Source organism: Terrapene carolina, unplaced genomic scaffold (genome assembly GCF_002925995.2).
Source record: "Terrapene carolina triunguis isolate 2854851 unplaced genomic scaffold, T_m_triunguis-2.0 Scaffold96, whole genome shotgun sequence".
Taxonomy (NCBI): domain Eukaryota; kingdom Metazoa; phylum Chordata; order Testudines; family Emydidae; genus Terrapene; species Terrapene triunguis.
This window is the reverse complement of record NW_020664447.1, coordinates 80,850-103,554: the sequence shown is the minus strand read 5'-3', so window position 1 is coordinate 103,554 and position 22,705 is coordinate 80,850. Positions and strand designations below refer to the sequence as shown.

The 22,705-nt window shown below is 43.4% G+C and overlaps 1 protein-coding gene across 2 annotated transcripts in view; it reads left to right on the top strand.

The window, feature by feature from the left end:
* Positions 1–381: 381 nt before the first annotated feature.
* The window catches only part of NUCB2 (nucleobindin 2), a 55,631-nt gene continuing 33,307 nt past the window's right edge, over positions 382–22,705 (top strand). For both annotated transcript variants that reach the window (XM_024202175.2, XM_024202176.2), the window contains exons 1-4: positions 382–548; positions 15,969–16,139; positions 17,589–17,696; positions 19,342–19,468. In XM_024202175.2, the coding sequence (XP_024057943.2) occupies positions 15,981–16,139; positions 17,589–17,696; positions 19,342–19,468 (394 nt within the window). In that variant the 5' untranslated portion in view covers positions 382–548; positions 15,969–15,980. The remainder of the gene's footprint in view (positions 549–15,968; positions 16,140–17,588; positions 17,697–19,341; positions 19,469–22,705) is intronic.

The window sequence follows — 22,705 nt, the reverse complement described above, 5'->3', positions numbered from 1 at the left end:
CGGTTCCCAGGATGGGGGGAAGCACATGCACGTCGGGGCCAGGCTCCGCCCATGGCCGCGGGAAGGGGCGCTCAGCTTCGGGCGGGCCAGAGCCCCGAGGGGCGGGTCGCGGCTTGGCCTGCGCGGCCAGCAGCGCCCCCTCAGCCCCGGCCCAGCCGAGAGGTGAACTAGCCCCACCCCCTCTGCCGGCGCCGCCACGTACCTTCTCGCCTCAACCCTCCTTGAAACCTGCTTTCCCTCCCGCGCAGCCTAACCCGCGGCCCTGCGGCCGCCCAATCAGAACCCTACGCGATGACCAGAAGGGGGTCAGGCCCCGCCAATCGGCGCTGCCCCGGAGGCGGGACCTATTGCTATAGGAACCGGAGCGGGGTCTGCCGGAGAGCTGCTGCTGGGGGTGCCGGCGAAGCAGCGGCGGGAGGGGGAGGATTCTGGTCGCGCTGTCGGGAGCGGCTTTGGAGCCCTGCCCGGCACGGTCCCTGCCCGAGAGGTCTCTGGAGGCTGCTCCCCCAGCGCTGGATCCTGCCCCTGGGGACCAGAGGGAGAGAAAGGTGAGATCCCCGAGCCTGGGCGCGGAAAGGGGGTTGCGTACAGGGCTCTGCTAGGTCCTCCTGCCTCTAGGCACCCTGGTCCCCACGCGAGGTTTCCCTCCCCACCCTCTGGTTAGCAGCACCTCTTGCCCAGCCAGATTACTGGGGAGCAGTAGGGTTTACAAGAAGACCCCAGAATCGTGGTGTGTCCAAATGATGTCTAAGGATGGGACTGTGATACTCTCCATGGGGACTTGGAGGATCTGAATGCCAGGGCAGGAGAGGACAGGCTGAGGTGGGTGTAATGGGGGCTGGCTGGGGCAAAAGAAAATTTAGGTTGAAGCTCAGTAAAACTTGCTGAGGTCTGCCCACTTGGGGTGCAGGCTTCCCCGGGAAGGCAGTGGCAGCCCCAGCACCGGGGGAAAGTGCTGCAGAACTAGGACGAAGCAATCCTGCGTTGGCAGGTGCAGTGGGCTAATGTGTCTCGTGTTGATTTCATTTATGGGATTCTCTGAAAAACTCCTTTTCCTCTTCTCCTACAAGTTGAGGAAAAGGACTAAGAGTGTTTTTTAAAAAAAGCTGCAGGCCTGGTGTGCTACCAAATAGCCGAAATAAAATATAGGTGCTTATCTTGTTACCTGTCGCTACACACACTAACGAACCTGCATGGCCAAACTCCTGCTCTACAGTATAGATAAGCACAGCTGGCTCTACCTTATGAGCAGAAAAAGTGTGTATTGAAAATGGTTACATATGTTATATTGTGTCAGTATGTAATACTACTTTATCCAAAATAGCTTAGTTAGATGAGAGAATTTTTAGTACGTCAGAGAATGAGACTTTTTTGGATAGCGGGGAAATTTTAGATAACTAGCAGCTATTCTTAGGGACTGATCCCTCAAGTTCTTATGCAAATAGTCCTTACTCATCTATGCAATCCCCATTGAAGAAGTGGGTTTGAAGAAATGACGCTTGAGTAACCCATGTTGTGTGTGTAAGCAGAGCTAGTTTTAACATAGTGGCAGGATGGTTGCTTACCCTGTAGCAGAGGACAGTTGATTGACCGTTTATTGTGCAATCACAGTGCGGGCTGTGGTTTTCCAGTTCTTCCAGGAAACCAAAAATCCCCAAAGCTGCTGCTCTTAAAAATACTAAAATTGTATAGCCTAATAGTCCAAACCACTACAGCTTACAATAGTGCTACTGGTGTTATGGGCTGCTAAGGTAGAATACTGTAGTGTAAGGCTAACCAAGTATGCAAAGGAAATATTACAGAAGAAAAAGTTTAATCATGTCTATGAAAATGTCACTTTCTTTACAAATTTTCACAAGAACACAACTGTGTGGCTTTCAGAACAGTTTGGGTGTGTGACACATTTCAGTGTGGGTGGATGGCGGTTTACATTGGCACTACCTGTGATGTAAATATTATTTGCGGGAAAGATAGCACCCAGTATTTTCAAGTTGAAAACATCATAGTAGCTGAGAAATTGTTCCAGTTTACTACTGAATGAGATGACATGAAGGTGGTTTACTTAAATAAATAAATAAATAAATAAATAAAAATGGTCCTGCAGTGGCCTTGATGCTGCAACCATTCTGGCCCAGATCCACAGCCCAGACTCTTACTCCCAAGGCTATATAGCAGCTGAGGAACCATTCCTTAAAGTTTACTAAGGCCCAATTTCTGGAATAGTTTCAGCCATTACACAATACCCCACAAAGGGTGAGGAGAAAATCCACATGCTCCACTCCACCCCATCCGGTAGGTTACCACACAGGGAACTTCTACGGCGCAAGGTACCACGCAGGCAGTACACCCATTATGCAACAGAACTGCCCTAGTTCTACAGTACAGAATCTCTGCATTTAGAGTAAGGGCTAGATTTGCCCATTTGTATGTGAAACTTCTATGGAATCACATAATAAAAGTCATTCAGAATTGATTATTATGAAAATAAAGGATATGAACACCCAAACCAATGTTTAAACAATATGATAAACACAAAGTTAAGGATTGCATTCTCCCCCTTTGGTCTGTACATAACTTTCACTAACATTGAGCATTATACATGCAATTTGTGTGTCTAATTTATTTACTTAATGGAGGGTTTGATTAAAAAGCAGTTTTAACATCCAGTACAAAAGCAATCAGTATAAATTTGTTAGTTGTGGCATGATGTTATTATGTGGATTGTTAGGTAATCTTTACGTTGGCACAAGAAATTGTGTATAAAACCAAAATCTGGGCTCGTAGTCATTTTAAAATAAGATTTCTCTAAGAGAAGACTTCAACAAGTTGACTGTAGTGTTTCTGAATATAAAGCATTAGCTAATATAAAATAAGAAAATAGTTATAATAAACCATTTAGGTTTTTTAGACATTCTAGACCTCAGATACATCTATACAACTCCAGTGCAATCACTGTAGTTGTACAGGTAAAAGGGAAACATTTGGCTTACTATCACAAACTTATTTTACATATCGCAGATGTGAAAATATTGACCCATATTTCTAGCGATATGCTGACTAAACAAATGTTTTAATAAAAAAAGATAATGTTGTTCATTGCTAACTTAAAAGCCCTTATCAGGGTTGCCATAAATTGAACTTCTGTACATCAAAGATGTTTGCCTAGTGATGTCTTGTACATCTATCTTTTTATTTATTTGCTCAGTAGCCAAAATAAATATCACAGAAGCTCTTGTAATATACATACTTATATATAATATATGAGTGTGTATATTATGTATAATATACATACTACACAATCTACATCCCTATAGGTACTATTGGGGAGCATTCTGGCTCTGGAACTGCTTGCCTATAGCCAAAGTCACTGTAGCACATTTAGTGCCATATCCTGCTCCTATTGAAGTTGATGACAAAACTCACATTAACTTGAGTGGGACCAGGATTTGGCTCTTACAATGTATGATTTAAAGGTCACTTGAAGAATTAAACTATTTTTATCACGTTAGAACACTGTCAACTGTAATCAAGTCTAGATGTTTTTCTACATAATAAATAGCAGTTTAGTAGGCTTATGTATTTTATGACTATATGTATAGTGCTGTCAATGTATGTTGTGCTTTACAAACAGAACAAGGCATGTTCTTTCTGCTGAATATCTAAGAAGAGTTAGCCACCCTGGAGAACAAGTTGAAAGGATGAATCAGCTTTGGACAGCAGCCATTGGGAGGGGAAGGAAGGACAGATAAGAAGATGCTGTGAAAACTTGTGGGAGATGACAAAGCAAAAAACATAAAAACCAAGAAAAAAGAAACATATGGGGGAAAATTATAGTGCTACTTTTGTATTTATTAAGAATAGTTTTAATACAAAAAATTACCTTACAAAGTGCTCTGTGAAGGTAGATAAGAGATGGTTGCTGCCCCAGAGAACTTATAATTTAAATGGAACATGAGTACACTGTGGTGTTGCCACCTCACTTATAACTTTTAGACCAGTGGTTAGAGCAATCCCCTGGGATGTGGGAGACACCAGCTTCAATTCCCCCATCTGCCTGATGGGAATAAAGGATTGAACGTAGGCCTCCTACATCTCAGGACAGTGCCCTAACCACTGGGCTCTAGGATATCGTGGGTTCCTCTGATGTTGTTGCACTTTGGGTAAGTAAATAGTCACTGGAGCAGGGAGACTGGACCCTGAATCTTCCCCCCCCCCCCGATAAGTGTCCTTAGTCCCCAGGCTAAAGTGAAAATTCTCACTTTCTCTGGCCCAATGACTATGTAAGTATTTATCCAAAACGGATCAGCTTCAACAGGAGCGACTAAGCTAAACCTGCATCAGAATATCCTAGAGGTTAGGGCGCTCTCCTGAGAGCTGGAAGACCCATGTTCAAATCCTTTCTTCCCATTAGGCAGGAGGAGGAATTGAACCCTGGTCTCTCACATCCCAGGTGAGTGTGCTAACCCCTGGGCTAAATGTTAAAAAGGAGGAATCACTGTTGCCATCATCTCCTCTTCTGACCAGATTTTGTATGGGCCCTGATCCAGTAGGCATACTCAGAGCACACCTACCAGTTTGGGCCCCAGAGGCAAGATAGGTGGGGAGAATACCTATCTTCACCTAGTTTGAGGATCTCACTGGGGCTTAGTTGTGAGATGTGTTGCACCTATGCCCAGTGGCAGAAATTTATATGCTTAGGGGACTTTTATGGTGAAAACATAAGTGCCAAGGGATTTTAGGCAGCTACAGGTCTAGTGAGCAACTGAGCAGGGGTTTTGAGAATCTCAGGGGTTCTTAAATTTGGGTTGAAATACCTTAAGTGAGGAGTTAGGTACCTAAGTCCTTTTGTGGATCTGGACTTAAGTGACTTGCCCAAGGCTACAGAAGGGATCTTTTTAATAATTGAGATTAATGTTTAGGAGTTCTTAGCTTACCAGTCTTGAATTAAAAGACCCTTAGGTAGATCTACTACCTATCTGTCAAATCTCTCTCTTGGTTTTTATATGCATCATTTCATCAGGTAATGCTCATCTCCAAAGTACAGTAATAAGGTACGAAATCATAGCATGATTCTGGATATAACCAAGATGGCTGGCATCACTAATGATGTGCTTTATTGCTTCCACATCAGATGAAGCAGTTATGGGTCAGATTTTCTAGTGTAGAAACCAGGGCTTTGGAGTGGAGTCCGGAGCAGTGGGGCTGCAGGTTTTTGCCTGGAGCTGGAGCGGAGCCGGAGCACAGCTCCAAAGCCCTGGTAGAAACCCATTTGTGTGTCCCATATTAAGCCTAGAGCTATGTGCACATTTACTAGGAGTGCAAAGACAGTCTGGCAAATGTGCACATACAAACTGCCGGCTAGGATGCTTTGCTATTCTGTGGCATGCCTGGCTATTCAGCTGTCAAGTTTAGACATGTTGCCATCATTGTGTACACAGATGTTGTTATACAAATATTAGTGAGCCTCAGTTTTTGAAAACTTGGCTTTGAGCGTTACTTCTCCAAGGAGATTGGCAGTATTGTTATAAAGAGATACCTGTACTGTTTTCAGGATTGGAGCTATTCTGTTTTCCAATTGCCAATTGTCAATTAACACTCAAAAGGAAATGTTTAGGCTTGCTAATTGAAATATTTTGTATTTGTTAAATTAAGATATAGTCCTGCAGAGTTTTTTTTGCTATGTTAGAGTCACTGAAACATGCTTTGAAGCACCTGAGAATATGTTTTGTAGTGATCTCCCATAGGCCAGAGTTCTTGACAATCCAAAACTCCATTCCTATTCCTATTGAAGTCAATAGGAGTTTGTCATTGACTTCAATGGGAGCAGGATCAAGAGTGCTGGAATATGGAGTCTGGTTTATTTTCTTTTACAAACTTTTTTTTCACATTAGCAGTTCTCTCTTTTGTTGAATAGCTCATTCTTCTAGATTTTTTTTTTTTAAACACTCTCCTATGACTTAATGCTTAGAAGAGTGTTTAGTTTTCAGTGAAAGCTTAGGCTTGGTCTACACTTACCCCCCAATTCGAACTAAAGTACGCAACTTCAGCTACGTGAATAACGTAGCTGAAGTCGACGTACCTTAGTTCGAACTTACCTCGGTCCACACGCGGCAGGCAGGCTCCCCCGTCGACGCCGCGGAACTCCTCTCGTCTAGCTGGAGTACCGCAGTCGACGGCGATCACTTCCTGGTTCGACTTATCGCGTCCAGACAAGACGCGATAAGTCGAACCCAGAACTTCGATTCCCAGCCGCCGAACTAGCGGCTGGGTGTAGACATACCCTTAGAGTATTTGATCTCTTTATGGACTTTAATATTTGTAATTTTTATATTACTACTTTTGTAAGTAGCTTTCTCTGTGTATTCCAAGAAGAAACCTTTATTCAGTTACTCCTCTAGGATTAGAATACTTTTAGTTCATTTGGAAAGTAACTATCACAGATAGGTCTATTGGTTTTTTACATCAATATTATGATGATTCTTTCATGTGCCACCTCTTTAGCATAGTTTTCTAAATGGCATTCATCTTGCCAGTGGATTTTTTTCTATTGCTTTATTATACAGTACTATCATATTTGAGGGCAAATTTAGTGACTAACATGACACATGACACAGGCTTGTACATGTTCTTTTTAAACCATAAACAACTATATGATTTCTGCTTAAGTGAAGAATGAGGGTCAAAACTAACTGCTTTTTACTTTGTGTAACATACTTAAGGCATGTCTTCACTAGCAACTACACTTGGCTGTGTACTCGCGGCACCAGCGCTGAGAGAGAGCTTTCCCAGCGCTGTAAAAAAACCACCCCCACGAGGAGAGTAGCTACCAGCACTGGTGCACTGTCTACACTGCCACTTTACAGCACTGAAACTTGCAGCGCTCAGAGCAGTAGCGTAGCTGGGGGGGGAGCAGTGGGAGCGGCCGCTCCCCCACTGAGCACATTCCCCAAAAGTGGCGCCTTTTTAATTTTTACACTCATGCGGGGACGACGTTGTGGGGTGAGACCTTGGAAGCGCCTCTTTGCTCGCAGCTGTCAGCTCGCAGCACAGCGGGCGCGCCTGTCCCTTTAAACTGGGCAGGAGGGGATGTTCCTATGGCGCCTAGTGGTGGGCGGCTTGGATTTTAAATCCTAGAGGCCGGCAGCAAGAGCGGGGCGAGGTTACTGCAGGGCCGGAGCCGTGTGGGGAGCAGGGCAGGGTAGGGTTCGGGAGCCGTGGGCAGGGGCAGGATCATGAGCGCGGTGGCCGGAAAGGGGGTGAAACCTCCGGGCGCGGCGGAGCCCGGGAAGGCGGCTGGGGCTGGGGCACTCACCGTCAGCAGCGCGGGAAGTGGAGCAATGTGGCCCCAGCCTGCTCCACTTCGCCAGCTCCCAGCCGTGGCGCTCCGCTTCCCGCCACCAGTGAGTGCGGTGTGCAGGGAAAGGTTCTCCCCCTCCCCCCCCCACTGGTGGCGGGAAACGGAGCAACGCGGCCCCAGCCTGTTCCGCTTCCCTTGCCCGGGCCCCAGCCATGTCGCTGGGGGCAGGAGGATTGGGGAAAGGTCCCTCCTCCCCCCCACACACACTTACCAGCAGCGGTGGGAAGCGGAGCAGCCCGGCCCCAGCCCGCTCCACTCTGCCAGCTCCCAGCCGCGTCGCTCCACTTCCCGCTGACGGTGAGTGCGGGGAGGTTGGGGAAAGGACGCTCCCCTGGACTCACCGGCGGCAGGAAGCGGAGCAACGCGGCCCCAGCCTGTTCCGCTTCCCTTGCCCCTTCCCCTACCCCAGCCACGTTGCTTGGGGGAGGGGGGGCTGGGGAAAGGTCCCCCCTCCCCTGCACTCACCAGCGGCGGGAAACGGAGTGCTGCGGCATGCCGCGGCTGGGAGCTGCCGGAGTAGAACTGGCTGGGGCCGGGCTGCTCCACTTTTGCCACTGCCGCTGAGTGCAGGGGGGGATCCCTTCCCCCAAGCCCCCTCCCCTGAGGGACACGGCTGGGGCTGGGGTGAGGGAAGCGGACAGGGCCAGCTCTGACTTTTTTGCCGCCCCAAGCCAACAGATACTTGCAAATCTGCTGGATGAAATGAGACTTGACCAAAAGTTGGTGATTATTTCTTATGTCCCGTTCTAGTAACAGGCCTAGATACAAAGATGATCTAAGTCTGAACAATGAACAGCAAAAATGAAAATAGACTTGAAAAAAAATGAAAATAGACAAGCTCAGATTAGTGTACTAAACAAGACTGTGCTGTAGGATATCACTGAGTGTAATGGGGGTATAATTCCTTAAAGGTAATTAAATATTTATTTCTAAGCTTGTTCCCTACAACTTGGTGAGTGGAGGGTATTTAAACTCATTTCTGATCATAACACAATTTTCTTTTTCCATTGATCTCTCTCAGCTGGTGGAGATCTATATATTTGGAACCAAAGGTCCACAACACGTAGGTTATGTTAGTGTAATTATATCCATTTTGTTCATTTTATTGCCTACGTATTTAAATTTTTTTTTAAAGATGCGCTGTATCCTATCTACACCATAACACTTTCTCAAGACATGAAAATTTTCTCGAGATCCTTTCTAGTCCTATGATTCTATGAAGTGTAGCTCTCTCCTTTTGCCTAATATCTTTACTCAACGTCAAAGGTTTCCATCAGCCTGTTTTACCTCTTTTGTTATGTGTTACACAATAGAGTTGTTTCAGTGACTCACAGTAGAGACTGTCCAACTCTAAAGACTGACTCATAATTTAGTCAGCTATTCTTGCATGCACAATTTGATACGTGTAATCTCATGCCAAGATGCCTCTGAATCTGGTGACTGTTTTGATCAGGTTAAGAATATTTGCTATTTTAGTGATCATATTTGACTAATATTTTAAATATTCAACAGTTTGTGTAAGCAGTTGGGTTCCTTCTACTCCTGGAAACCTATGACCCAGGAACCTCTTGCTGCCAATAGCAGAGGGCCCCAGGTTTGCATAGAGTTTTACAGGGATCCCTTGTGTCGGATATATGCATAAAGGTGGCATTTGAGGTCTCTTCTGAGAAATGGTAGCCCACTGGTCGTCATAATCATTGTAAAATGTATGAATGGATAATATTTAAGGAGTTGTGTCTGTACTGAAAAGTATGTTTTTAAGGCAGGTAACCAGGAGGTGACATATCTCAGGTTCCTTTCAAGCATGACGTAACAGACACTTATCTCTCTATCTGGTCATGTATGTATCGGGCATTGTGTGTCACACTGGATGCCTGTTTGCATACTGAGCAAAATGCTAATCAAGCGACTGTGAAACTGTCAAGAGAGAAAATTTACAGGAGAAAATAAACAGAGGAAGGGAGATCCTGTTTATGAGTAAAGATGGTAAATTGCTGGGGTATATCTGGGGGTACAGAGGTACACCCTGGATCCTTCACTGAGAAAGCAAACTAACAGTGTGTTTGTCTTATGAAAGGAGGGTCACAGCCAAGCCTGGTTGTAAAAGGCTGGAAGGACTTGGGGTGAATATTGCTCTATAAGACAGGAAAGTATCCAGCTAAGGCAATCTGGGTTCTAGAATGCTTGTTATGATTTTTATTTTCTGTGTGAGCATTTGTTTCCAGTACTTCTACTTGCTATCATTTGCATCTCTATACCTTGCTAAATAAAACTTTTACTCGTTTTCACTGTAACCATGTCTGTGTGCTCTGTATTAAGTAAAGAAGTTATCTTAGGTGTAACTGTAACCTGGGGGCACTGATTCCTTGGAAGCAGCAAATCTGTGAATACTGTGAGAGTCCAGTGGAACAAGGGCTAGACCCTCAGAGAGAGATGCTTGGAGGGATCAAAGTTGGAGTGTGCCTATCGCTAATCTGTAGAAGAGAGAGAGAGCAGGGCCTGTATAGGCCTAGAGGTGAGTGCTTGTGTTGCCTGTGGCTGGTGGAGTTGGGGAGCTGACCCCTGGTAGGCACAAACAAGGCTTACTATTGCTAAGTTCAGGTGGTAGCGAGGTGACTCAGCACCCGGGTGCCCCCCAGGAAGCATTACAAAACCCACTGTTAAAACTCAAGTTCTGCAAAGTCAGTGGCAACAGATCTGTGAATTTCTTGTCCATCCATTTCAGCTTCTCCATAATTTTAACTCTTCTCCACACCTGCAGGTTTTTCTGCTTAGGCTGAACTATCATACTATCCATTGTTGTATGCAGTGTAGCTGCAGCCGTGTTGGTCCCAGGATATTAGAGACAAGGTGGGTGAGGTAATATCTTTTATTGGACCAACTTGTCTCTCACCAACAGAAGTTGGTCCAATAAAAGATATTACCTCACCCACCTTGTCTCTCTAATATCATGCTATCGTTGGAATGCTGCAGTGCAGGCTATCTACCTAAAAGGCAAAAAGGTATGACCCAGCAATTTGCATCTTCTTTTGATAGCCTGGTTTTCAAAGCACTGCATCATGTCAGGAAGATGGGACAGATACAGGGAGGATCAGGTCACATTCCAATATCTTATCTGATAATACTTAATCAGAGGGTGGAATTTTCAAGAACACCTAATTTGCTTAGGAAATCAAGTCTCATTGAAAGTCAATGGGACTTGTGCTCCTAAGTTATTTAGTTTCTTTTGAACATCCCACCCAGACTAAATATCTAGTTTAAAAAGAACTATGAAATATTTAAGGTTCTTAGAAGCTGAAAATATTCTCCCAAATTAAGGAGTATATTTTTATGAATGCTTTTTACATGCACAATTTGCACCAACAATATTTGCATCCACAGAATGAACTGCAGGTATAAATTTAATTACTGATGTGGCTAACTACCTGATTTGCACTCACAATCAGGTGCAAACACTCAGAACTGCAACCAAAATTCAGTTGTAGGTTGAAAACTTCATGTGCAAATCTTGTGGGCAGAATTTGTGCCTGCAAAAGAGACTACCCTTTTGAAAATATGGACCCAAATATTTACTCTTACATCCTCTTTCCTACACCATGATATCTTAACAGCAAGCAATTCTAAGATACACCAATAGCCTACTTTATTGCTCTCCAAAGCATTAGCAAATATTGCCCGTAGAACAAGCAAATAGGACTCCAATTTCCAGATGTCACTATAAGTCAGGACAGTTCTTTGAAACCTCATTTGTTTGTTTTGGTTTGAGTGCAATGCAAATCAGGGTAGTAATAGTACCAAACTCATCCATAAAGTACATGTAATAAGCTTCATGTGTATATTCAACTACCATTTTACATCTTCAAAGCACTGTACAAGCACTCACAATACACCTTTGGGATAGCAGGGCCAGATTAATGCAGGGGCTTTAGTGGCTGCAGCCTGGGGCCCCAGAGCAGCAGGCTCAGGCAGACTGCCTGCATGCTGTGACCCCATGCTACTCCAGGAACTGGCCAATAGGAGCTGTGGGGGCGGTGCTTGTGGGCAGCGCACGGAGACGCGCTGTCCCCCTCCCCCAGGGGTGCGCAGAGATGTGCCAGCAGTTGGCCGCTTCCGGGAGCGGCGTGGGGCCATGGCATTCAGGCAGGCAGCTTGCCTGAGCCCTGCTGCGCCACCGGCCGGGAGCCGCCTGTGGTAAGCGCCTCCTGGCTGGAGCCTGCACCTCGCACCCACTCTTACACCCCAACCTCTTGCCCCAGGTCAGAATCCCCTTCTGCACCAAACTACCTCCCAGAGCCCTCACCCTCTCCTGCACCCCAACACTCTGCCCCAGCCTGGAGCCCCCTCCTGCACCCTAACTCCCTCCAAGAAAGAAACTAATATAACGGCTGTTCTAAGGTAAGAAGTAGGCTATTTTGAATTAATTTAACCATAGTCTACATGTTTTAAGACTGAAATGTAGCCATAGAACAGCTTTATGTTCATTAAAAGGCAAGTTTAGTATAGCATTAATAGCCTCGATGCCATAATTGTGATGATTTTGTTTTAAATTAGGAAAAAGACTTGAGCCCCACAAAATCTAATAGCCCCAGGCCCACAGGAGAGTTAATCCAGATCTATCCTGTGGGATAGATATTAAAATATTCCCATTCCACAAACTATGGGCCAGGTTCTGATCTCAGGTACAACAATGGAAAGGTAGAGTAATTCCATTAGTTACAGCAGTGTAAATTCAGTGTAGCTGAGAGTAGAATCTGGCCTTATGTTTCAAGTTTCCCTGAAAAGTTAAGGCTAAAATTTACAATTGTGGCTTTTGATTTTTCATTGCCCAACTTGAGACACTCAGGGCTTAATTTTCAAAGCTGCCAAGCATCTACACCTCCTATTAATTTCAAGTTGAAGCTTAGCAGCTATGAAAATTAGGCTAAAACTGTCCCGCGCGTGCGTGCGTGCGCGCATACACACAATCAGAGACCACTGTTGAAAGTGCTGGCCTTAGTGACATGCCCAAGGCTAAATTGAGTCAGTGGCAGAGCAACTTTTAAAAAAACAACTACACACTTCTGCAGAGTGATTTATGGTAATATTCAGTTAGTATTAACATTTATGAAAACATATGCATTTATGAAAACATCTCAGACAAAACAAAACAAGTATCTTTAAAGGCCCAAATTATTGTAAGCTTTATCATAGAAAGCAAGAGTGCAGTTTCTTTACATGAACAATTAAAATATTTGCTCTTTTAATCTCTATAAGAAACACTTTTGAAAAGATACATCAGAGTATGCTCACTATGTCCTCAGGCTCTGGTCATTAACTTCCTTCTGGTCATTAACTTATGTTCATGTCTATTCCTAGGATTTCCTGCTTCCTTTCTCCCTTTCATTTGTCCAGTTCACCAGGCTGCCCTCAAAGCAGCACATTTGGGGAAAATTTTCAGGGAAGTGGTTTCACAGTTTGACTGTGGATTTAACCCTGTCTCCTCTGATTTCAGAGCGGATTCCTGAGATTCAGCTCTTCTCCAGGATTGTCTTTAAAAATACTGAGGTGACAACTCAGTTTAACAAGTGTCTGTCCTAACTTTTTCTTCTGGGAGTGAGGGTGGAGGGAGGAAAGCTTTCTGATGGCTGTGCATCAACCAACTTTAGAATTAACCCTTTTTCTCACCATCCTCCAAACCTCCACATCTACACTATTAATACACCTCCTATAGCAAACTTTACTACAACACAGTTCTCCTCTAACCTAAAATAAGCCTGGTAACCGATTTGTAGCGTAGACTGGGCCGTCTAAGGTTGCAGCAGTTCGATTATATGGTCATGGTCCAGACTATGCTATAAATTGGAAGCAGGTTTGTAATTAGGTTCCCTGAGGTTGTGTTTGTAATGAAACATTTAGGGGCCTGCCCACATTATGAGTAAAATGGTGTTTCTGTAACCAATTTGTGACTTTATCTGAACTGGTTGCCACAAATATGGTTGAGCTCTTTCCACTGACAATAGCTTTTATTCACAACGCAATCATTCGTTAACTGAGCTTGTGCATTCGACTACTATGCTGCCTAAACATGTTTGTATCTGGGTTATCGTGCTCAGCAGGGACTAGGGATAGAACTGGAGAACATGCAAAAAGAATGGCATTAGCAGCACATGGGGCAATGAACTCTGGGAGGAAGAAGTATCAGGTAGTGAGGCACAATAACGGGGTCTTGCTCACAGGACAACAGTATTACAAAGTGGTTACAGGGAGACCGCCACTGGCCAGCTTAGGGGGTTGCTGGCACAAGTGACACATGATTAGCTGCCACTGTTACTAATCAAATATTAGTCACGTTGTATGTAAACACAGACTGCCACTAACAGGTTACAACTGCAGTTAAAAGCTGTACTATAGCTAGAGACATAGGGTTGCTTTCCTGCTACTTCTTTTCCTTTATCCAGTTGGCCTATTCTGCCCTGGTGGCCTAGTGCACATGAGTAGTGGGAGGGGAGCTGACTGCAAGTGTATCAGTCTTGGTTGTTTGTGTTTCCGATATCCTGCTTGCTAAGTGCCTCCTCATTAATTATTCCCTTAAAATTGTTAATGGACTTTGTACAGCTGTGTACTGCTTATTTGCACCTAACTCACAAAAATCCCCCAATGTCAAAAGCCAAGGATGGTGTTTGTTTGTTTTGGGAAAATTCATGACTCAGAGAAGTATGGACAAATACTCATCCTTGCCTACTCTACCATCAAATTTAAGAGGGTGCAAACCATTAACTATCTTGATAGTTGTTAATAAGATCCTCAGAATGAATCTGTGTATTGTAGTGTTAAAATTGTAATGCTAGACAAAGTGTTTTTAAAAAAAAAATCTGATAATCTTAATTATTGCACATTTTGTATGATCAGGACACTTCAGACTTCTAAAAATATTTAGAACAGTGAACAGCCTCACACACCAACTGTCTAGAGCCATTGCAGGCCACAGAGAAGTCCCCAACACTATGCTGAGGCTAGAAATTAATTTACTGATTCCAGCAAATCAGTTCAGATTTTTTTATGGGAATGATCCAGCAAAAGTTAATCTGATCTACTTTGTCCACAGCTGCTGACACTGAAAATAACACATTCAGTGCATGATTGGTGGCAGCAACAGCAGCTCCTGCCAGATACCAAGAACTAATGTCAGAGTTAGTCTACTAACTTCAGTAGAGTTACTCTACTCCAACCAGGCATTTTTTGCTGATTGCTTTAAATAAGAAAAAAATAATCTCAGTGAATCCTTGGGATCCTTGTAGTCTGTGAAATGCTCAACAAAAGATGAATATACAATATTAGCTTTCTCACTTTATTTCCTCAACAAAAGACTTAAGATTGTCTGTATTAACATCTGTATATATCTATTCTTTGTTTGTGTTATCACAGATAAAACAGGAAAAGTTATTAAGATGGGGTGGGGGGAAATAAACAGTAGCTGTTTAATTCTTTTAGCATTTTTATCTCCATTTAGCTTCTCAGCAAAGGACCAGCTGAGATCAGACAAAAAAGGTGCCATACTTCCCTACTGGGGACTTCATTATACGTCCAAGAAAACTGGCACTGCATGCTCTATTCATCTCAAAGATTTGCTGTCATTGAATCTAAATACTTTGTGATAGAATTATTTGCATGGCTAGTTTAAGAACTTGTACAAAAATTGCTCTTGTAATGAGTACACTTCTTTTGGTTTGGTTCATGGTACATTTGTTATATGTTATTACATCTCTTTCTTTGACATATCTAAGCTAATTACACATGGAGGGCACCCTATTGAAAACTTTTAGCTGTTTTCTGAGAATTATCTACATCACTGACCTAGCAAAGGAACGTGCAAATACAACATCATCTGTTACTGATCCATCCCCTGAAATGAGTAGAAATGCTAAAACTACTTCCATAGACTGTAAAGCTATTGTGGACATTAACAATATAACAGCCCAAATGTTTAAAGGCCTCTCTAGACCACCAGATGCTGGAACAATTTGATGACTTCTTTTCATCCTCTCCTAAAGATATGGGGGTCATGGGAGAATCTTGGTTCCAAAATAGGCAAGTCCTATACAATTCCTGAGGCCTGATCCTGTTCCCATTGTAATCATTGGAAAGCTTGCCATTGATTTCAGCGAGAGTAGTATCTGGACCTTATTTTGTATAGCATCTTTCACACTAACTAACTGACAATTGTACAGGACTTTGAACATCTAAATTAATCCTAAGCTTTATTGCCACCCAAACCATTCTACAGAATTACTGATAATACCACAGCAGATTTAAGAGTCTTCACTTAAACATACAGAAGCCAATATAATAATCCTTGTAATGCCTCATCTTTTATCTCTCTGTGGGTAGGGTACTTGCTACATTGCATATGCTAGCAGTGTAATATCACTACCACTTTGACAGCCTAGTGAGGTCTAATTATTAATCTGTTAAGATTTTAAAATAATCCTTGAGTAGTATTTCTGTTTAACCCTGTTTGGCTCTAATGTCCCTTGATGGCTTTATAATGTATAATCCGTAGGATTATTGCTGGTGCTAATATGAATGGTGTTTATACTGTCCAATAACCTAGTTTATTTCTGTTAAAACCTAGCTCTAGTGAGTGATGATGATGTTTCATATGAGGTGGAGACCCATCCTATCGCAACAGTGTGTTCTGCTGGTGACATGTCTCCTAATCAATTTGGAAGCAGTGCCTATAGACATAGACAAGACAAAAGTTCAAGGAGAACCCCATGTAGAAGGAGCAAAAATAGAAACGCCGGTAAGTAAATGAAAGGTATTTTATTAAATACTTTGTACTAAAAGGCAGTATTTTTTCTATCAATAACAAGCTCATTGATTTTTTTCATCTTGAGATTTGTCCATGACTAGTCCTCCTAGGTGCTGTAATAAATAATAATTAACTTTGTTGGTGCTGTACTCCAAGGAGAAGCTAGTAGTATTTCACCTTTCCATGTGGGGTGGTCATATTCAGTGTTCAATACCTGCTCCCGTCTCTCACTCCCTGATGTGGTAGGACTGGGGAGGTAACGGAGCCAATGCACAAAGCTCCTGATGGGAGGAAATGCCTATTGTACACCTCCTCCCAACTGATTGAGTGGCATTAATAAGCTAAAAGGAAGTTCTGTCCAGTCATCTTTGGCAGGAAGAATGCTGGTCCCAACTTGGACCTCAACAGAGAGTGGAACAGGGTTAAATCAGGGAAATACAGAAGGATTTTCGCAAGCAATTTTCCTAGTAATAAAATGCAGTGGGTAACCATGTCAAATAATGACAGCTGAGATAATGTGTTTGCCAAAGTGGAAAATGGAGTTGCCATGAAACAAAGTGCATGTAAGAGCTTTTAGTTATTAAATAATAATATTGCTGTTTTGCAAGTGAAGTCCTGCTACTAAACATGAAATCTTGGAGAGGGGTAGTTCTATACCCACACGGTTCAATTCTAGCTGGCTAGGCTCCTCTAGATTGTTCCCTTTGCCCCAAACTCACAGGGGAAAACACAATGGACGTTACTATAGCCTGCTGTCATACAAACTTTTGCTGGCTTGATGTGAAGCTTCACCCTCTTGGGGCAGCTCCAGCTAGTTAGCACCCAGCAATTCTGTTCCAATGGCCCTGTGCAAATGGTCCTGTACTTCCTGTAAATTTCCCCCAAGATTTGCATGATTCTTGGAGGTGGATATCGGGTTATGGGGGCCAAACTTGTGGCTGCTGCTTCTATCAGGATGGGAATGAAGTGGCACATTATGCTCCCTAAAAAAGAATCCCTAGTAAACTCAGCAAGTGGAAACTCAAGGAGATAATCTCCTGTAGGGGAAAATGGTGGGTTTATGCCATTCTGAATTGTTGTGGTCTATTTGTCTACCAAGTAAGTTACAGATTTAAAAAAAAACAAACAAAAAAAACCTTTCATTTATATGATAGGCCAAATATGCATGATGTACGTTCTTAAATCTCTATCTGCCTTTATTCCTTTGTCAACTTCTAGAACAAAAAGGGAACAGAGGAAACTAGCTTGTGTATGATAATTGTGCAAACCAACCAAAGCAAAGAAATTCATATCTTATTGCTGATATACTGAGTCAGTGCATTATGCTCAGTACTACTGATGTTTGGGAGTGTGTGTGATTAGATTAAATCTTTGCATTTCTATGGAAATAAAACATTTGGGGGCATATTTTTTTCTTATCTCAAACTTCTTTTCCTAAAGGATACTGGGCTTTATTATGATGAATATCTCAAGCAAGTGATAGATGTCCTAGAAACAGATAAACATTTCAGAGAGAAACTTCAGACTGCTGATATAGAGGAAATAAAGGTATGTGCAAAGATCAATAGAATTTAATCAAGATGAGTTTAGACAGCTACAAATCAACGATAGTTTCATATTTTTCTGTTCATCTTAATTTTTATTTAGTATTGCCTTTACATTACTTTTTTATAGCTTACACAATTTAAATTAGACTCTTTAAAGAGATCTTGATCTCTGCAGCTACAGGACAGATTTAAATTAAATTAAATTAATGGAGATATCCCATCTCTTAGAACTGGAAGTGACCTTGAAAGGTCATTGAGTCCAGCCCCCTGCCTTCACTAGCAAGACCAAGTACTGATTTTGCCCCAGATCCCTAAGTGGCCCCCTCAAGGATTGAACTCACAACACTGGGTTTAGCAGGCCAATACTCAAACCACTGAGCTATCCCTCCCCCCCGGATAGCTGTTTTTTAAAGAAACTGTACCATATCAGTCTTCCAAGAGGTTTTAATTTGCTACCTAACTATTAATAAAACAACTAGATTCAGATATCTTGCTTTTGGGAAACATTTATTAGCGTTTTCCTGCAAAATGGAAAGCAAGGCCTTAAGAATTCTTTAGAATTCTTTGAAATTCAGAAGGAACAGCACAATGTTCATTAATGTCAAAATGGCTCTTAGCATAGCTCTCACTTTGTTGCCTGCCAAGTGATTCAGAGCACTACTGAGCCAACGGCAGAGAGGCTTCTCTACCCTCCCAGATGGAAGCAATGAGCCACATGTGAATTTAATGACATGGAAAAGGGTGGGGGAAGTAGAGAAACATAAAAAAGCCTGATCCTGAAGCCACTAGGAATTGAGGACAACACATGGTCTTCCAGTTTTGTGATAAAGGTGGCAGTGTTTGGGAAGAATAAAAAAGACTGAGCTGTGGTCTCTTCTCTTCCCAGCACCCCTACTTCAGGTACCACCCCAACCACTGTCTTGGTGTTCTTTTCTCTCCCGCTGTTGCCACCCTAGGTTATGTTCATTCCTCCGCCGCCCTTCTCCAATCCGCAGGTCCAGCTGGCTGCTCCACATTCTCTTATGGTGAGGCTAGGGAGAAGAGAGCACTAAGCTTTCATTCCTCTTGCATTACCTTTGATGTAAAGCTCTGCTGCTGCTAGAGTCTGACAGCTCTTGGATCCACTCCATTCCTGGCACAGTCCCTGGGGGGCTGGTAACAGTCTTCAGGTGCTGCTGAACATTCTTACAGCACCCTTAGGTGGCTGCTACTGTGCTGATTCCTCCTTCAGCAAGAGGTTGGCTTCCACAGCACCCTGTTGATCTGCAGTTCTCTGTGGACCACATGATAAGAACAGCTGATTTACAGAATGGTCACTCACTTCTGAAGAGATCTTTAAATACAGATACGCAGCTGTGCTTTAGGGTCTTGGTTTAATTGTGGTATTTGGAGCATCAACTGGTTTTTTTTTTTTTTAAAGGCAGCTTAAAAAAGTCTTTCAGTGAGTGCCCTGCCCCGATTTCTATTTTCATAAATTGACAAAGTTAATATTCTCTTCAAACAATGTGTGAGATACTTATGATGTTTATAAGGTCTTCAGAATTGGCAATGACTACCATGAGTAGAGAGTCTTACAGCCCATGTGTGGTGGGCATCTGAAAACTACAACACGATTGTCTTTATAGATCACTTATTTATTTTAACAGAGTGGAAAGCTAAGCAAAGAGCTAGACTTAGTAAGCCATCATGTGAGAACAAGGCTGGATGAACTGAAAAGACAAGAAGTGGCAAGGTTAAGGATGCTAATTAAAGCTAAAATGGATTCCTTTCAAGGTAAGAATACGAAGCAGAATTCAGACAATTAACAGATTGGTCTTTATCAGATAGGTGCCCGGAATCCACCAATTTTGTTCTCCTCACTGGCTCCTATCAGCAATAATGATTAAACTGAGTTGGAATGGTAAGAGGGTCCCCATTTCATACTCTTGAGATGGAAAGTATGAGGAAGAGCGTGTCCTTATAGAAAATCAGGGAGAAGAAGGGAAACAATCTGTGTCTTACAAGTAAGAAAAACTGATGCTGACAATGGGACTTTTAGATGCTTATAACTATTTCTCAGACAACGGTTTCCCCCAGTGTCTCACTTTTCACATCCCTCACTGTGTTCTAGCAATATGGCAGGGTTGAATTTAACCAATTAAACTGTTTAGGGATTTTCCCAAAGCACAAAACTACATGGGCTAGTCACTTGGGTGCCTAAGCTCAACTTTTAAGCACCACTGAGATCCTTAGAAACCCTGCTCAGCTTCCACCTACTCCTGTAGGCACGTAAATTCCCATGGTGCCTACGTTTCCACCAGTGGGCATGAACTAAACTTCTGATGCTGCTTGGCTCCCTATCCCATGCCTAAGCTTCACTAGGATTCTCAAATGAGGGTGTTCCCCTGCCTCTCTCTTCTGCTGGGCTTGATCCAATAAGGCGAGCTCAGAGTATGCCTAACCTGCACAAAAGACAGCGTGGGTGACCAGATCAGGAATGTGTGTGTGGAATTAGGGCTGTGGGAGACCTGTTTTCAACTCCTCACTGTGCCTAATTTGGAGCAGGGACTTGAACTTGGGTCTGCCCCCTCCCACAAGGCTATTTGGTATTGTGGGTTAGGGCTCTCTGTCTTTTCCCATTGGAGCTCTTCCACTCTGTATGAATAATTAAATACTCACTGGGACAGAGAGGAAAAGAGAAAGATATAGACTCTGTAGCCTGGTGGCTTAGGCATTTCCTGGGATGCAGGAAACCCATGTTGCACTCCCTACTCCGGTGAACCATTTGGCTGTTGCTTATAACAGGTTGGGGTCACATCAACAGCCACTCGCCCTGAAGAGAAAGTACTGACCTGACCTGGCTTAGGTGCTCAACTCCAGGAGCCAGGTGTGTGACTGTGAATCCCAAGCACAGATAGGCACCTCCCTCCTGTCTAGAATTAGGTGCCTCACTACCTTTGAGAGGTGGAGCTTATGTCTTACCTTGGCATTTCCTACTGGCTAGTTTAGACAGCTCCCTGCTCAGCATGCTGGCTTATATGAATCACATTTTTAGGACCCTAACTCTCCCCATGCATTGTACAGGGAGCCTGGGTGCCTTATTTGGGGGTGAGAATTCCATTGGGTGCCAGAGTGCCTAAAAATTAGGCATTGGACTCCTATGTCCCTTTGTGGATTTAGCGCAATCTAACTTTTTATTTTTTTTTAAAAAAGGTGTTCGGAACAGGTTTTTTTTAACTGGTCGACTAGCTCAAAAGTGGCTGTCTTTCTTTCAACCTTCTCCTCACCAGAAATTAACATGAGAAACTCAGCTCAAAGGATTTTTGTTGTTGTTGCAGTTCTAAGCATCAGAAACAGGGACTTGGAATGAAAGTGTCTTCTCGTCCATAATTATAGCATTGCTAATGCTACACTGCAATCTACTCAGTAGGCCTTTATATTTAGAAACAAAGTATACAAGTTTCCAGTGCATACAGTTACTGCTAGTTTGCCTGGCAGGGGGTACTGCCTCATCTCCTTGCCCAACGCTGCACGATTTAATTCTAACATGCAAAATATAAATTAAAAAAAAAAATTACCAGGGAGACTTGATGCAAACCTTTTACTGGCGGTTTCTTTCTGAAAAGAATTGTATTCACAAGCACAGAGTTTCTGATGGTGATGCTAGGAATATCTTCCAAAATGTTCTGCTTAGTTTTTTTTTTTTTTTTTTTTTTTTTTTTAAAATTTTTTTTTTTTTTTTTTTTTTTTTTTTATAAAAAGTGGATGTGTAATTTTTCTGTGCAGATTTATCAGCGCAGTAGGGGCCTGATCCAATTCCTTACCAAGTCAGTGGAAAGACTCCCATTGATTTCAGTGGGCAATGAATCATAACTTAAGCTTGTATTCTTGCAGTGTTCTGCCACCCTGTTGTGGCACTGGTAATGCCAGGAGAAAGCCAAAAATCTTTAGGGAAGGACTGTATTTTTACTGCTTTTTAGTGAAGTGCTTATTCCCAGTCATGGATTAGCCACTGGGCCACCCTGGCCACGGGCAATTGGGGGGGCCCCAGAAAAATGGGCACCCCCGCACCTCCAACTCGCTCTGGCCACGTGGCACCCCTGCCGGGGAGCCCCTGTGCCCAGACTCCACTCCTCACTGCAGCGCTGGCTGGGCGGAGCAGGGCACCTCCCCACGCCAGCACCCCACTCCCTGGCAAGAGCACTGGGAGGGACGGGAGGGACTGCAGGCGGAAGGGGTTGGGAGGGGCCCCCACTTGTTCTGGCCCAGGAGACCTACAAAACCTTTATCTGCAGCTGGCTATTCCAATGGGGCCTTGATCCCTGATTGGGACCTCTGGGTGCTATGTCCTACAATTAGTAAATAATAATAAAATTGGCCTAGGGCTTTAGATCACTTTTCTGTCTTTTGTGCTTTTCTTTTTAAATGAAAGTTACAGTCCAGAGAGCACAGCCCACCACATAGCCTCTCCAGAGGAATAAATGGGTTGCTTCACATATTTACACAAGACCCACAGTTCATCTCAGATTCTAATGCAGGCAGATTTCCCCCTGAAGTTGTGATGAAGCTCACAATGATCTAATTAAGGACAACTAGTGTGGATGGTACAGTGGATGGTACAGTGGATGGTAACTTTATGTAGCTGAAAATTTTGTTTTAATGCCCCATTGTGATGGGTTGGATCACAGAAACCCCTTTGGGACTGCCACCTGATGTGCTGAGACTACCTCTGAGCCCGTTTTCCCTGGCAGCTCGGGACTTCAGTGCCCTGCCTGGTTTGCCAGACACGTTAGCCTGCTACAAACACAGACCCAGGTCTGAACCACGTCCCCCAAAAGCTGCAGACTTAACTGAAAACAGCTTAAGAAGTGTTTCGGTCTCCAGCACTCAGATACCCAACTCCCAATGGGGTCCAAACCCCAAATAAATCTATTTTACCTTGTATAAAACTTATACAGGGTAAACTTATAAATTGTTTGCCCTCTATAATACTGATAGAGAGATATGCACAGCTGTTTGCCCCCCCCCCCC